Genomic DNA, 17,970 nt, shown 5'->3' on the forward strand with positions numbered 1-17,970 from the left:
CTTGCAGCCGGATAGCTTTCTACTGAACGCACAGAGAGGGAATTGGTATCTTATCTTCTTGTCCGACTCTGGAGAAGATGGTAAGCACATTTCCCATAATGTTGCTGTGTTCCAGAACAGGCATGTCCATGTGAAGTTACCCAACGTGGTATAATCGTGAGTATCTCTAAAGCCCCTTGAAAGACCTACTTAACCACAAGCTCCAAAACATCCCTCAAAATGAGCTTTACCTACTTACTACTAGGTCAGCCCCATGTACAAATATATATAGCTAACCTACAGTCTACTCTGTGCAGCGTGCATGTAATCCATACTGTACCACAGATTGCCCAAGTCTAAGTCTGTTTGTGACTCTCGCTATAGGGTCTTCTACTCTCCGTCTGACAAAGAGCCCGAGCTGATCTTTGGGATCTCATTCACACACAAGTCCTAATGGAAAGGTTTGCATGTGTGAAGGGGATTACAGGCCCAATTGGTGATCTGTAACAACTGGGTAGCCTCAGCACCACCACTAAGTGGGGATGTGATCAGGTCAATAATGGTGCGAATTGTCTTAAAAAAGACATGGGTCCATATTCGTAACGCCTCTCAAAGCGGTCTGATCTGGAGCTTCAATCGGTTAGCCTGAATAAGGTCAAAAGGTCAAAACGTTTTCCTGGTCACTGATCCCAGATCAGCACTGCTAATCTGGGAAGCTTTATGAATAATGAAGGGGCCAGAATGACATGACATCCCGATATCGTTTGTGTGACAGTGGGTTTGACAGAGAGACCAAGTTCAAGTTTAGACCAGAGGCTTCCTTGTGATATGAACTGTTTAAAAAGGGACACTTCACCAAAAAACAATGCTGATTTATTTTGCACATAATCTCACACACATCCAAAAACGATTTTGCACAGTCTTGTACACATTCTTTAAGTTTGACAGTTATTGAGAGTAAATTAGTTTGAATATGGCCACCCGTGTTGTCATCGAGGACATTGAATCATTGTGTTAATTACAGCTCTGAAATAATAAGGTTAGGTTAGGTTTACTTTATTTGTTCAAGGGGGACAGTGTACATTAATAAAACATTTTACAATGTAAATGTAGCAGTCGCTATAAGACATTGGTCATTTTACATCTACATTATTTAATTGAGCTATAATTAACACAACACAAGGATTCAATGTCCCCGATGACATCACTGGTGGCCATATTCAAACTAATTTACTCTCAATAACTGTCAAACTAAATGAATGTGTGCAAAACGTTTTAGAGTTTTTAGACGTGTGTGAGATTACGTACAAAATAAATCAGCATTGTCTTTTGGTGAAGTGCCCCTTTAACCTCAGACAATATTGGATTTGAATCTTAATCACAGATTTAGCTGGTTACCATGCTGTTAACATGCTCAGTGGTTCCCATACCCATACTGTATCCCTCACTACTTTGAATTAAACAATGAACTTTCATTAAAATGGAAAATAAAGCATATTCCTATTTTTGTCAATCAATGAATCTTTTTTTTTAAAGGATACATGTCGTCTGATTGGTCGGATGGGTAAGCAGACCCGCCCATCTCCTTGAATCCGCTCTCCCATTGGATGATGCCTTGCAGAGCATCCTGCGTCTGGGCCGCAGGTGGGCTGGCCCTAAGCGAGACAGGAAACACCAAATATGACCATGAGAAAAGGAAGTTAAAGCATATTATATAATATAAAAGCTAAATTCTATTTCTTGTAATGTTTCGATATTGACAGTTTTAAATTGACAAAATAAACATTCTAAAATTGAATGCATTTGATTTTAGTGACTGATATCACACTATAACACTGCAACATCAAATCCACACTCCTACACAGAGAGTTGGAAGACTTTCCCCCCGAGTTCCACTGTCAAACTTCTCTGCCCAAACAGGAAGAAAGTAAGTGCCTGGGAGTGTGACGTACAGGCGTAGAGACACAGCCCTGCCTGGGAGTGTGACGTACAGGCGTAGAGACACAGCCCTGCCTGGGAGTGTGACGTACAGGCGTAGAGACACAGCCCTGCCTGGGAGTGTGACGTACAGGCGTAGAGAGGCAGCCCTGCCTGGGAGTGTGACGTACAGGCGTAGAGAGGCAGCCCTGCCTGGGAGTGTGACGTACAGGCGTAGAGACACAGCCCTGCCTGGGAGTGTGACGTACAGGCGTAGAGACACAGCCCTGCCTGGGAGTGTGAAGTACAGGCGTAGAGACACAGCCCTGCCTGGGAGTGTGACGTACAGGCGTAGAGACACAGCCCTGCCTGGGAGTGTGACGTACAGGCGTAGAGACACAGCCCTGCCTGAGAGTGTGACGTACAGGCGTAGAGACACGGCCCTGCCTGGGAGTGTGACGTACAGGCGTAGAGACACAGCCCTGCCTGGGAGTGTGACGTACAGGCGTAGAGACACAGCCCTGCCTGGGAGTGTGACGTACAGGCGTAGAGACACAGCCCTGCCTGGGAGTGTGACGTACAGGCGTAGAGACACAGCCCTGCCTGGGAGTGTGACGTACAGGCGTAGAGACACAGCCCTGCCTGGGACTGTGCAGGGAATCAACTGCGGCCCAACCTGTTCCCTAGCAGCACAATTCCATTGAAACCATCCATAGAAAAGAATACTGTATCATGCACGTCTCAGGACAGTGAACCTTCATCATTACCCTCTCTGGGGATCCGATGTCATCACCTCATTTCCTCTGAAGCTCTCAGTATTGATGACTGCTAACCAGGGGTGCAGTCGTAATATCAGAACTGCCTGGACGCCACGTGCACGCACGCGCATACATGTTCCCTCGCGTGTGCACAGACCAGCTCAAGCAAACCCCCCACAGGGCTTGTATTTTGGTCTTGCACTTCTCTTTCTTTGTTATGCTATGCAAAGACTAGGTGATAAGTGCCGGGTACTTGGCGCACGGCGCGACAGTAGAGTGAAAGTTGTGACCGCATTTTCGTGTGCGCGGCTGCGCGCGCGTGCACATCCGTGCGCGCACTTCTGCTCAGCGAACTGCTAGGATGGCGTGGTACCACCACTGCATCACTGCTGCTAACGGGTAAATTACTTTTGGAAAAGTGGTCAAAGAATGAAATACTGTTTCCTGGGTTGTTGGGTGGGTCTGTATTCATACAGGGTTCCTGTTGGTTTCAACAAGTTAAATCTAAGACTTTTTAAGACCACTTTGTAGGGCTGTACCGAATGTCATTTTTTTAACATTCGAAGCTTCGATTGAAGTATTCGAACAAAGCTTCGAATGTCTATAAAAAAACAAATTACTTCAAAAAATTATTATTATTATATATATATATTTTTTAAACTAAATCCTCAATTTGAATAAAGTGATTAATCTGATTAAATGAGTCTTTTTCTTTTATTAAATCAACTTTCTTTAATGAATATAACTCATCAGTTTCGTCAACATAAATAATCCAATAAGGGCACGGTTGGTATGAAAGTGATGGTGACGTCTTATAGTATAATATTATAATATTAGTGTAGCCTAATCTTTAACGGCAACTGTGAAGAAAACCCCCATTGGTTTAAACAGATTGAATAGACACATTTTTTTTATTATTATTATTTTTTATTAAAAATTCAAATGTTGATTTAGATTTCGAATGTCAACATTATGATCGAAGCTTCGAAGCATTCGGTACAGCCCTACCACTTTGAATATAATATTGAATACGTATTGCACGGCCATACTCACAAAAAGGTATGAAGGAAAATTACTTTGAAAAAAGTAATTCCATATGAATTGTTGGGGGGGGGGGGGGGGGCTGATTCTATTACCTTACTGCTTACTTTGCCGCCTGGATATTTCCCCCCCAAACACTAGAAGTCACTTCCTAATCCGATTTTGAAGACCTATCGAAATCACATTTAAGACTTTGTAGTATTGTCATGGTGTTTCTTGCCAACCGATACGGCACAATGCTACAGCTCATGTCTACGATGGAACACTATGAATATTATGTGTAAATAAGTGTGTTTTCTTTAGCAGAGGTCCTTAATATTGGTGGACTATTCATGAACTCCTACAGAAGCATTTGCACCAAAGGGTTTTACTTAGGGATGTCCGATATTATCGGCCGATATTGGCATTAAAATGTAATATCGGAAATGATCAGTATTTCATTTTTTTTTTTTTTTTTTTAGATTTTATTTATAGCATTTTCAGCTTTTTTGGTCAACGTGGGACCTTTTGGCCACGCAGGACCGACAGAGGAGAGAGGGTGAAACGGGAACCCAGAGCGACCGCTTCGCGACTCAGCGCGCTATGTGGTGTGCTACTGGAGCGCCCCTTTTGAACATTTATTTAACCTTTATTTACCCAGGCAAGCAAGTAAGAACAAATTCTTATTTTATTTATTGTCAAAAGTATGCATAATGTTGTATTAATTCCACGACAAGAGATATGTAATGTTAATGTTATTCCGTTTTTTTGGGGGGGGGAAACCCCACATATATCGGTATCGGTTGATATCGGTATCGGAAATTAACAGTTGGACAATATCGGTATATCGGATATCAGTAAAAAAGCCAATATCGAACATCCCTAGTTTTACTAGATTTTGTTGGTTTGTCATCAACTAAATCACTTGTTTAGTTGACCAATAGTATTAGTCATAGGACTTTATTGACTAATATATTTGTTGATTTAATCAACACTAATCTAGTGCACAGATGTGCTCGTCGTTTTAAATCTAGTGCTTAACACAGAGATGTGCTTGTCGTTTTAAATCTAGTGCTTAACACAGAGATGTGCTTGTCGTTTTAAATCTAGTGCTTAACACAGAGATGTGCTTGTCGTTTTAAATCTAGTGCTTAACACAGAGATGTGCTTGTCGTTTTAAATCTAGTGCTTAACACAGATGTGCTCGTCATTTTTCAGGATATAACTCAATCAACATGGGAAGAAAAAGAAAGAAAAAAGATTCTTGAATTAATTGAAAGATTTAGTTCTTTTAACATTCAATAATTTAACCCTTGCACTGAAGAACCATATAAGTGAGTTTTTTTATGTTTCCAATTCCAACCGTCTTTAACTATGAGTGAACACAACACTCTAACAAACCATTTAATTTTAGTCTATTCTATTTTTATTATTTGTATTACTTAATGAAACTGTAAACAGAGAGCCTATTGGGATGCTAGATCCTAATGTGAAACACTGTGATTTACCTGACTTACCTTGCTACCTCTCTATCTTTTTATCTTTTTTATGCTAGCTTATGCCTGTATGAAAAGTGCTATACAAATAAAGTTATTATTATTATTACCATCTTTAGATAATAAAGTATTCAACCTCTACAGTCTTTAACTATGAGTGAACACAACACTATAACTTACCATCTTTAGATAATAAAGTACTCAACCTCTACTGTCTTTGATTACGAGTGAACACAACACTATAACTTACCATCTTTAGATAATAAAGTACTCGACCTCTATTGTCGTTAACTATGAGTGAACACAACACTATAACATACCATCTTTAGATAATAAAGTACTCAACCTCTATTGACTTTAACTATGAATTAACACAACACAACACACCTTTAGATAATAAAGTACTCAACCTCCACTGTCTTTAACTATGAGTGAACACAACACTATAACTTACCATATTTACTTATTTAGATAATAAAGTACTCAACCTCTATTGTCTTTAACTATGAATGAACACAACACTAACTCACCATCTTTAGATAATAAAGTACTCAACCTCTACTGTCTTTAACTATGAGTGAACACAACACTATAACTTACCATATTTAGATAATAAAGTACTCAACCCCGACTGTCTTTGATTACGAGTAAACACAACACTATAACTTACCATCTTTAGATAATAAACTAGATAGTAAAGAAATGTCCTCTGAAAACTTAAACAGACTTATATGGTTCTTCATCTGATGTACTCAATTGTTATCCCAGATTTAGCATGACTTTCAGCATCAAGTCGAGTACTTGAACATAGCCTAGTCTATTTTTGGAATCACAGCGCCTAACGTCCATTTTGAGTACTTCAACAATCACGCACATCCCTACTTTCAACATTAATGTTAGGCTACAGCAAATTCTCTGTATACTATATATATTTTTATTTTTTTATCCACTTTTTCTCCCATTTTTTCTATATTTTCTCCCATCCCAATTTCGTATCATCCAATTCAACCCTCCCCTGTCACGAACGCTGTTTCTTGCCTCCCACAAGCCGACTGCAATGTGGACTAAGTACATACAGTAAATACATAGCACAAGTCCCCTCCGGTACTTGAGGTAACAGCAGTCGCATCTTTTCACCTGCGCAGCTCGATCTCTCAGTGGCGAGGAGTAACGCGTGGGAGGCTCACGCTGCCCCCGACACTTCCTGATTCTACTGCGCAGACGCACCAACCGACCTGTAGGAGTCGCTGTCCACAACGCCCGATCCCCACCCATCAGTTTCCCACCCCCTAATACGGCCAATGTGTATTAGTATGAACGACCAGCTAAACTGAAAGCAATGTGGAGCGCTGGGCTCGAACAGGCGAGCCCAGCGTCTCCGCATTCGTGGCGAGCGCCTTGCCCACTACGCCACGTAGCCGCCCTGTATACTATATTTGTTAAGCTCATAATACTGTGTATACTGTCACTTCTCAGATTCTATTTTTGACCTTCAATCGTCAGCTTTATTTGAATAGCCCGAAATCAGATTACATGTGTCAATGGGTTTTATTGCCCACAGCGCACCACCCTGACTTAACCCACATTGAGGACAAGCCCCAGTACATTTGTACAATACCTCAAAACATCTCTGCAAATACTATACTACATATACCTACTTGACTTGTTTTTAGATTTAGAATTATTATTTTCTATTTCTATATTACATATTATTCTAGATATGTTTTTGTCCTCTTTGTGTGAGCGAGTACCAAGACAGACTCCTTGTGTGCAGCAGGTACTTGTAGATATTCTGACTGTGACTGCTACAGCCTCGTTCTGACTGACTGCTACAGCCTCGTTCTGACTGTGACTGCTACAGCCTCGTTCTGACTGACTGCTACAGCCTTGTTCTGACTGTGACTGCTACAGCCTCGTTCTGACTGACTGCTACAGCCTCGTTCTGACTGACTGCTACAGCCTCGTTCTGACTGACTGCTACAGCCTCATTCTGACTGACTGCTACAGCCTCGTTCTGACTGTGACTGCTACAGCCTCGTTCTGACTGACTGCTACAGCCTCGTTCTGACTGTGACTGCTACAGCCTCGTTCTGACTGACTGCTACAGCCTCGTTCTGACTGACTGCTACAGCCTCATTCTGACTGACTGCTACAGCCTCGTTCTGACTGTGACTGCTACAGCCTCGTTCTGACTGACTGCTACAGCCTCGTTCTGACTGTGACTGCTACAGCCTCGTTCTGACTGACTGCTACAGCCTCATTCTGACTGACTGCTACAGCCTCGTTCTGACTGTGACTGCTACAGCCTCGTTCTGACTGACTGCTACAGCCTCATTCTGACTGTGACTGCTACAGCCTCGTTCTGACTGTGACTGCTACAGCCTCGTTCTGACTGTGACTGCTACAGCCTCGTTCTGACTGTGACTGCTACAGCCTCGTTCTGACTGTGACTGCTATAGCCTGGTTCTGACTGTGACTGCTACAGCCTCGTTCTGACTGACTGCTATAGCCTGGTTCTGACTGTGACTGCTACAGCCTCGTTCTGACTGTGACTGCTACAGCCTCGTTCTGACTGACTGCTACAGCCTCGTTCTGACTGTGACTGCTATAGCCTGGTTCTGACTGTGACTGCTACAGCCTCGTTCTGACTGACTGCTACAGCCTCGTTCTGACTGACTGCTACAGCCTCGTTCTGACTGTGACTGCTACAGCCTCGTTCTGACTGACTGCTACAGCCTCGTTCTGACTGTGACTGCTATAGCCTGGTTCTGACTGTGACTGCTACAGCCTCGTTCTGACTGACTGCTACAGCCTCGTTCTGACTGTGACTGCTACAGCCTCGTTCTGACTGACTGCTACAGCCTCATTCTGACTGACTGCTACAGCCTCGTTCTGACTGTGACTGCTACAGCCTCGTTCTGACTGACTGCTACAGCCTCATTCTGACTGACTGCTACAGCCTCGTTCTGACTGTGACTGCTATAGCCTGGTTCTGACTGTGACTGCTATAGCCTGGTTCTGACTGTGACTGCTACAGCCTCGTTCTGACTGACTGCTACAGCCTCGTTCTGACTGACTGCTACAGCCCCGTTCTGACTGACTGCTACAGCCTCATTCTGACTGACTGCTACAGCCTCGTTCTGACTGTGACTGCTACAGCCTCGTTCTGACTGTGACTGCTACAGCCTCGTTCTGACTGTGACTGCTACAGCCTCGTTCTGACTGACTGCTACAGCCTCGTTCTGACTGTGACTGCTACAGCCTCGTTCTGACTGACTGCTACAGCCTCGTTCTGACTGACTGCTACAGCCTCATTCTGACTGACTGCTACAGCCTCGTTCTGACTGTGACTGCTACAGCCTCGTTCTGACTGTGACTGCTACAGCCTCGTTCTGACTGTGACTGCTACAGCCTCGTTCTGACTGTGACTGCTATAGCCTGGTTCTGACTGTGACTGCTACAGCCTCGTTCTGACTGTGACTGCTACAGCCTCGTTCTGACTGTGACTGCTACAGCCTCGTTCTGACTGTGACTGCTACAGCCCCGTTCTGACTGTGACTGCTACAGCCTCGTTCTGACTGTGACTGCTACAGCCTCGTTCTGACTGTGACTGCTACAGCCTCGTTCTGACTGTGACTGCTACAGCCTCATTCTGACTGTGACTGCTACAGCCTCGTTCTGACTGTGACTGCTACTACAGCCTCATTCTGACCTGGAGTTCTGCTGGGTTCCTCCCAATCTGGTTGACGTTGGGCAGGGAGCCTCCGTAATAGGGTCCCAGGCCCCGGGCTTGCTGCACCCTCTGCACCTGGAGCTGAGGACAAACACAGGGAATGTGTAGTAGATGTAGTAGTAGTAGTAATAATAGTAATAGTAATGGTAGTAGTAGTAGTAATAATAGTAATAGTTGTTCTGAAGGATCAGATAAACCGAATATATATATTTATTTATATATATATATTTAATTGTATTTGTATATCCCCTGATATCCCTTGTATATTCCTTGTACAATATGCATTGAATATCCCTTCTAGTCTACTGAACATCCCATAATAGTCTCCATTCTACCATTGGACGAGACCTTGGTGCCAGGTCGCCATACCCCTCAGACCAGGTTCAATCGTACCGCTCAACATGTATGGACAAGTCCTAGTTCCGCGTAGGAATATGTCTACCGCACCACTAATGGTACTATTTGTTCATAGTGCGTATATATACTGCGCTATTAAAGTAGAGCTTTCCTTTTAGTCCAGTTCCTTACCCTCCAACAGAGTGACAGACGCAAAAGCCTCCCCGCGAACCACGTGTGGGCAGTAAGGCCAATTCGGCCCAGTATCGGCATTGAGACATCGTGTATATTAATATTTGAATAGTCATATTTGGCACTATATCGTCGAGTTGGACGTATTCTATTAAGCTAATAATAGTCTATTCATATATAGTGCCTCGTGCGGTAAGAGTTCTATAGTAATCAGCACCCCCATCGTTTCGGGCATCAGCTGGACGCTTATCCAGGGTGGTTGACCCCACGTGAAGCTGCACCCGAGGAGCTCCAGGCCAAAGAGCGAGTGGACCTGTATATTGGATTATTCTACCGACGACGGCTAGCCTTCCCCGGCTTGGATTATGCTTTGAGTACTTTGATTATTCTATGGATAAAGGCCAACACTGCGGTGTGTTGGAAATACCCCCCCGGAGAGGACGACAGGTGAGAAGACGCTCTACACGACGAGGTCGCCTCACGTCTCTCCATCGTGGACCGGAGGACGCCGGCCACAGAGAGTCCAACTGCTTTCATCTGTGGATCGAGGATCGCTGGGCACCGGGTCGCACGACTGTGGGCTCTCCCAGGATACCCTCGGCCAGACGGGATACAGCCAGACTCTACCCCCCCCCTCCAGCTGTCCTACAAGCAGTCGGAACCTTCCCCTAGTGTATCCAGCTATATAATCATTCAAGTATCATTGCTATTGTTCCCTAAATATTCCAGGTTGTATATTTGCTTCCTGCGCAATCAGAGATTGGACATTCGATATTGATCTACCTACGAATACTCATTTGCCATAAAAGTGCATACTATTTCAAATCATAAATGTAATTAAGTGATCGTTGTACATACCTTTTGCTATGTATTATTATTAAACGCAGACTTTCGACTTGGTACATTTGTGTTGGATCCGTTTCATCAGGTGGGAGTGTTTATCATAATTATTTATACCTAGTACTGGGTGGCCAGAGTCTAAAGTACAAGAGGTAGTGGTAGTAAGTATCATATCTAACAATAGTCAGGGAATTGTACCCCTCAGTTACAATTGGTCCTTCGAGCCGGATGGTAATCAGTGTAATATTAATATAGTGTTATTAATATTAAAATGGCCTATGATGAACACTCCACGAAACGATCCTCCTAACCAACAACGCCCGCGGCGCAGACGACAGCTCCCTCAGTACCTAGAGGCTTACGCTGTCAGTCAACAACCTAGTCTTCTACCAACGGTAAACGCGGTAAAACTAGAAAGTGGGGTTGTGTCTGACCCTAACGACCAGGCTGCCCCGACCATAGAGGCCCCTGTGGGTTCTAACGTAACTGACCCAGCTCACGGTGGGGACCAGGGGGAACCAGACATGACTTTACACCCCGCCAATACCGAAGAAGTAGTCCCCGACGAGTCCCGGGAGGAGGACAACACTACCGAGAGAGAGCTCGGTACGGAAGAAGATGAGGAGAGCACCGTGGAGATAGAGCTCCAAGACTCCGCACGGAGTACCCCAAGGGACGGCTCCCCTATACAACCGTCTTCTCCCAGCGAGGCAGAGAGGACACTACAGCAGGCATTCCTCGTCAGCCTGAAAGCCTCTACTGAACGCGATAGACTCCAGGGTGAACGCGATCGATTGCAGATACAGCAACGGAGCGAAGAAGAGCACATACGCCTGGAAATAAGACGCATTCAGATGGAAGAGAATATGGCAAGAGACCGGGCCGACGCCCAGCGCGCCGCCACCGGTGCCCAGAGAGAATCGGATCTCACCAAGCGCGAAGCCGAGCGCGACAGAGCACAAGCGCAACTAATAGAACAGCTGATCAGAAGGACAACACCCCCTCCCTCCACCAGAGGCTCCAGGAACTCGTCTAGACATCACTCCAGGGCGGCATCCCCTAGCCGAGTAAGCGACCCTGAACTTGACCAACAGACGAGGTTTATACCCCCCGCAGACCCCCTTCCCCAACCGGTCCAAGCGAGACCCAGCCACCGGGAAGGAGCAGCATACACTGCGGAGAGGCTAAATCAGAGACTACAAGCCCTGGATGACCTAACGGAAGACGAAGAGGAAGAGGAGGAGAACCACGCCCGACGACAGCACAGTACTCTACCGGACCAGGAGGTCCAGTACAGCCCAGGCTATACCCCCGCGGAGCTGCGCTACAGACCCCCGACGCTATTCACGGGTGAGCACGACGCACGACCCGCACCGAGGAACAGCACCTGGACCAGCGGGCCATGGTACACAGCCGGTACCAGCCCACGCCAAGGAGCAGGAGGAGACTCGCCTAGGAGGCCTCTCCCCCAACGCTCGCCGATGTATCAACAATCCGCGTCATACATTGGCACACCTATGGTACCAGACTTCACCCAGGAGAACCGGGCCCAGTATACGGAGCTCCGCATGTGTCTGGAGACAATGTTGGTGGATGTCATTGATGAACGCCATAAATACGCGATACTACTGAAGCATTTAAAGGTACCCCACGCGCACAACATAGCGCTCGCCTACGCCACTTCCACGACCCCATACACCGCAGCGCTGGTAGCGTTGGACCAGAGATATGGACGTATATGGGATTACGTGATCCAGGAGATCAGGCACATCGACCGCCTACCCCCAGCAACAGACAATCGAGCACTGGACGACCTGTCCATCAGAGTGCAGTCCCTAGTAGGGATGCTGGGAGCGCAGAGGGAAAAGGGTAGGCATGAACTATACGCCAACTCAAATGTAGAGAGGATCTTGGAGAAGCTACCGCCCGCCCGACAGGAGCGCTTTAGGCGGCAGAGAGACCACCGAGACCCTAATGGCCCCGAACCGAACCTCCTCGATCTAGCCGACTTCCTGGCGAGAGAAGTCAGCAGCTTACGGCTAGATACATTCGGACGGAGCACCCCTGGCTCCAGAGAAGGAACCAGGAGACTAAATGATGGAAGAAGATCGGTGACTGTCATGCACCAATCGGAGTCAGTGCCAAGCAGTAGGAGCCACAGTACCCCCTCAAGAAAGGAGAAGTGGAAGATAGTGTGCCCCTACTGTGAGAAAGAACACTGGCTGTCACAATGTGACTCATTCCCCAAGATGAATGCGGAGGAAGCGAGTCAATGGATAAAGTCCAACAGACGCTGTTTTCGCTGTGCGCGATCACACATGGCAGCCGAATGCCGCTTAAAGAAAAAGTGCAGTCGGTGCGATGGAGCCCATCTGGACATACTCCACGACAGTAACAGACGGCGGCCTCCACCCGCACCATCAAGCAGCAAAGCAAGCGTCATGTACATCGACCCCGCCAGCAGCAGCGGAGCCAGAGTGCTCTTAAAGGTAGTCCGTGTGACATTGAGCTACCAGAATAAAGTCATGGACACTTACGCCGTCCTTGATGACGGGTCAGAGAAGACCCTTCTGCTCGCGTCCGCTGCGGCCCAGCTAGGGCTGCGGGGGAGCGAAAACCAAATGACAATTCGGACAATAACAAGAGATTTGAAAACGATAAAGGGCGAGAATGTCTCATTCTCTATCGCAGCAAGCGGCCAGCCCGAGCGACGGTACAGGATTACAGACGCTTTCACCAGCCAAGAAATAGGACTCTCGCGGTACACATACCCCGTAGCCAAGCTGATGGAGAAATATGTACATCTACGCAAGCTACCGATCCCACTCATAGACGGTGCTACCCCGACACTGTTGATAGGCTCCGACCATGCAGACCTCATTGTCCCGATAGACCGGGTTCATACCGGACCCAGAGGCTGTCCTGCAGCAGTCGAGACCCGCCTAGGATGGACTCTCCAAGGCCCACTCGCCAAATCTCTCAACCGAACCACAGCCACTAGCTGTCTCCACTCCCGAGTCACAGAGGGAGACACCGCACTCCTGCAGCATGTAGAGAGGCTATGGACCTTAGAACAAATGCCCTTTAAGAACGAAAAGAAAGACATTCGCTCTAAAGACGACATCTACGCCATTAACCTCCTCGAGACGGGAACAAAGAGAGTCCCAGTCAGCGGCGTGTTGAGATACGCCACGCCACTCCTGCGGCGGGAAGGGATGCCTACCTTTCACGCAAAGAAAGACGCCACAGAGCGGTACCTACTAAACACAGAGCGGCGCTTAGCCAAGGACCCCGCCCAAGAAAGTGTATACCGCGCTGAGATTGAGAAGCTCATCACAGCGGGACACGTCACAAAGATTGACATTAAAGAGGCCGACCAGACGACTGAATCGTGGTACGTGCCCCACCACAAGGTTCATCACAACGGCAAAGACCGCATCGTGTTTAACTGCAGCTACCAGATCGGATCCCAAAATCTGAATAAAGAGCTATTGCCCGGTCCTACACTCGGCCCCTCCCTACTAGGCGTACTACTCCGCTTCCGCCAGGACAAGGTGGCTATCAGCGGGGATATAAAAGGGATGTTCCTGCAGGTGAGATTAGTAGAGGAGGACAAGCCCCTGTTGCGGTTCCTATGGAGAGAGAGGCCAGGAGTTGAGCACCCAGCCATCTACCAATGGGAAGTCCTCCCTTTCGGAACTACATGCAGCCCATGCTGTGCTACATTTGCACTACAGAGACATGTCGCAGAGGACCCAGCAGCGGACGAAGAGGTCCGACACAGTGTGAAGAACAGCTTCTACGTAGATAACTGTCTACAAAGCGTTTCGACCCAGGAAGAAGCCGAGGCTCTCCTACTTAAACTCCGCGCCTCTCTGATCAAAGGCGGCTTTGATCTCAGGCAGTGGGCCAGCAGCGATCCGCACGTACTGCGCAGCCTCTCCTCCGAGGACAAGGCAGCGAGCAGCGAGACCTGGATGGCCACAATCCCAGGAGAAGCCCAAGAGATGACACTAGGACTAGTGTGGCGCTTCAAAACAGATTCGCTCCACTATAGACACAAACCCCTGACCACGGAGCAGGGAAGGTCGACGGCAATACCGACCACCAGACGGAGTGTGTACAGAACACTCGCCCGACAATATGACCCGTTAGGATGTATACTACCGTACACCACCAGGGCAAAGATGATTGTACGAGCATTGTGGGACAAGGACCAGGGCTGGGACGAACCCATTCCCGCACACCTTGCATCCACCTGGAGAGAGTGGGAGATGGAACTCCACTCACTCCCAGGCGTTAATATACGCCGAAGCTACTTCCCACCCACGGTGAGGCCAGAGACATGTAAAATGGATCTACACGTCTTCAGTGACGCCTCCGAGGTCGCCTACGGATCAGTAGCCTACTTGCGGGCCCAAGAAGAGGGGGGAGAGATCTACACAGCATTCATCCTCGCCCGCTCGAGAATAGCCCCACGCAAGCAACAGTCTATCCCACGTCTAGAGCTCTGCGCAGCCCTCGCAGGAGCGCATCTAGCCACGCTCATCCAACGTGAACTCACCATTCCGGTGCATAGAACAATCCTGTGGTCAGATTCCACGACAGTACTCGCCTGGATCAAATCGGATTCATGCAAATACAAAGTCTTCGTGGGAGTCAGAGTCACTGAGATTCAAGAGCTAACCGGAGAGTTAACCGGAGAAGCAAACTGGCGCTATGTTGATACAAAACACAACCCAGCTGACGTCATCACCCGGGGAATGTCCCTAGATGACTTAACCCGTCATAACATCTACAGTGACGGACCAGCATTCCTCAAGCTCCCGGAAGGAGATTGGCCCACGCCCACCCCGAGGGAAGCAAGTGACCAGGAGGCTGAGAATAAAAAACCCATGTTCTGTGGATTGAGCACTGTTGTCTCCGCAGACCCCAACATAGACGATTGCATTACCATAGAGAGTGCGCAGCAACGGACATTCCTGCGGCACCACCCAGAGATTAAGTCCCCCGCTGATATGTCAGCAGCTGACTACGAGGAAGCAGAACTGCTTCTACTGCAACGAGCCCAGAGAGACTCGTTCCCCGATGAACTAGACTGTCTACAGGGAGGAAAGCCCGTCCCATCAGACAGCAGATTGATTCATCTGGCCCCCGAGAGTGACACACATACCCTCATCAGAGTGGGTGGTCGCCTGCGGAGAGCCCCCAATTTACCGGATGACATTAAGTACCCGATCGTATTGAACAGCCGGCACAAGGTCACAGAGCTGATTATAAAGAAATACGACGAGGATGTACACCACGCAGGAGCAGAGAGAGTCTTCGCGGAAATCAGACGTCGTTACTGGATACTTCAAGGAAGAGAGGCGGTGCGACGCTTCCAGCGAACCTGTCTAGACTGCCGAAAGTGGCGCGCGCAGCCCACCTCCATGTCGCCTCCGACTCGGCGACAAGCCATTCCACTCAACAGGCATGGACTGTTTTGGCCCGCTGCACATAAAGAAAGGAAGAGGCACCGAGAAGCGGTGGGGTATTGTATTCAAATGCATGACCACCAGAGCGATACATATCGAGCTCCTTCCGACCATGAGCGCAGACTCATTCCTTATGGCCTTCCGAAGATTCACATCACGGAAAGGAAAACCGTCTACATTATTGTCCGATCACGGGACAAACTTCAAAGGCGGAGAAAGAGAGCTGAGGGAGAGCTTCCAAGCTATGGGCCCAGAACTTAAGACCCACCTCGCTCCAGCCCAGATTGACTTCCAATTCAACCCCCCAAACGCAACCCACTTCGGTGGAACTTGGGAACGAGAAGTACGTTCTATAAAGACAGCCCTGTACGCAGTACTTGGGGCCCAGACTGTGGCGGAAGAAGTCCTAATGACAGTCCTCACGGAGATTGAGGGAGTATTGAACTCAAAGCCCCTCGGTTACGTCTCCAGTGATGTAGCAGATGTCGACCCAGTCACCCCCAACACCCTCCTGATGGGGCGGCTAGATCCCGCGTTACCCCAGACAATGTACCGGCCTGAAGAAGCGAACGGCCGACGAATGTGGAGGTACAGCCAAGTATTAGCCGACAAGTTTTGGAGCAGTTTCCTACTGCACTACCTACCGTCTCTACAGACCCGCCAGAAGTGGGTAAAAGAGAGAGACAATTTGACGGAAGGAACAGTCGTCATGATTATTGACCAGTCACTACCCAGAGCTATGTGGCCGGCTGGCCGCGTAAGCAAAGTGATCACCGGTGCCGATGGCAAGGTCCGAGCAGCTGAAGTACTCGTCCAGGGGCGCATTTACACCCGTCCTGTGGCGAGGCTCATAGAACTGCCCCGACTCCCAGACACAATCGATGATGACCATGACCCTATGACTTTGTGAGTTGACTGACCCTTACAGCGAACCCTTGAGTGGTAGACAGTGCGGTTAATCTGTCTCTGCTTAACTAATTGGGTTGGGACTAGAGATGTTCCGATACCATTTTTCCCTTTCCGATCCGATTCCGATACCTAAGCTTTGGGTATCGGCCGATACCGATATTTATCCGATACCAGTGCATAAAAAAAATTAAAAAAAAAGATTATATAAATTATACTTTTTTTTTTTTTTTAGATACTGTTATACTGTTTTTTTTAGTAATAACTAGAACGTATGGTATTTATTCAACAACAGGTGATTGTATAGATTTGTATTAGTATCATTAATCAATGAGTATGGGCTGCAGCACTGCAGATATACCCTACTCCAATGATCCACACGGACATTAAACGGTGTTGCACTCGCTACTCAGTGGCTCTGCAGATATACCCTATTCAGTCTGTAAGCTAGTGGCAGATAGACCGTTCATGTTGTGATTTTTGATGCAAAATAAATATTCAACATTCTCTTTTGAAACTCCGCCTCAGACTCTTATCCTTTGGCACTTGCTGTACTTTGCTTGCAGGTCTGCAGCCATTATTGCTGGATTATGTGAATAGCACCAACTTTAGACACGGTAACGTTATCAAGCTAAGCTAACTGACCTAGCTCGCCTTCCCGCATCGACATTAAGATAACGTTAGTAATAGTCAGCTAACGCTAGTCCGTAGCTACTTAACTTAAATACAATTCACCGTGGGTGCATTATTGTTGATAGACGGTCACGGACAGTGTTAGGTCCTGGAGAAAGGACAGGCGATCATCTGATTTGATGTAACGTTAAAAGCGGATGTTGTTCCAACTAGCTATCTTTCCAGCTAATGCTATCATAACACCAGCCAAACACATCCCGATTCCCGTCCGAGCTCCCCGTCACACCGCACTGTCGGGGACAATGGAATTTAAGAAAGTGTATCTGCTGTTAAAATGACACAGCATCACACTTTAAAACATGTTCATTTTATAATCCTCACTCTCCGCAGGACTCGGCAGGAGATAAATTACATCATGGGATCGGAGGCTAGAATTTACGTGTACTCGCCGATACCGATACTAGCATTTTAGGCAGTATCGGCGGCATTTCCGATACTAGTATCGGTATCGGAACAACTCTAGTTGGGACCAATTAGGGGGCGGATGTTCTGAAGGATCAGATTAAACCGAATATATATATTTATTTATATATATATATTTAATTGTATTTGTATATCCCCTGATATCCCTTGTATATTCCTTGTACAATATGCATTGAATATCCCTTCTAGTCTACTGAACA

At 47.2% G+C, this 17,970-nt stretch overlaps 1 protein-coding gene across 2 annotated transcripts in view; it reads right to left on the reverse strand.

The window, feature by feature from the left end:
* Window positions 1-17,970, reverse strand: part of LOC311227769 (uncharacterized protein) — a 77,228-nt gene that overhangs the window by 32,617 nt on the left and 26,641 nt on the right. For both annotated transcript variants that reach the window (XR_014619623.1, XM_084313556.1), the window contains exons 2-3: window positions 8,883-8,984; window positions 1,521-1,634 (exon numbers count right to left, since the gene is read on the reverse strand). Coding sequence is in view for 1 of the 2 variants with exons in the window: in XM_084313556.1 (XP_084169682.1) it covers window positions 1,521-1,634; window positions 8,883-8,984 (216 nt within the window). In the remaining variant the exon portion in view is untranslated. The remainder of the gene's footprint in view (window positions 1-1,520; window positions 1,635-8,882; window positions 8,985-17,970) is intronic.

Source organism: Notolepis coatsorum, assembly GCF_963971535.1.
Source record: "Notolepis coatsorum genome assembly, chromosome: 4".
Taxonomy (NCBI): Eukaryota; Metazoa; Chordata; class Actinopteri; order Aulopiformes; family Paralepididae; genus Notolepis; species Notolepis coatsorum.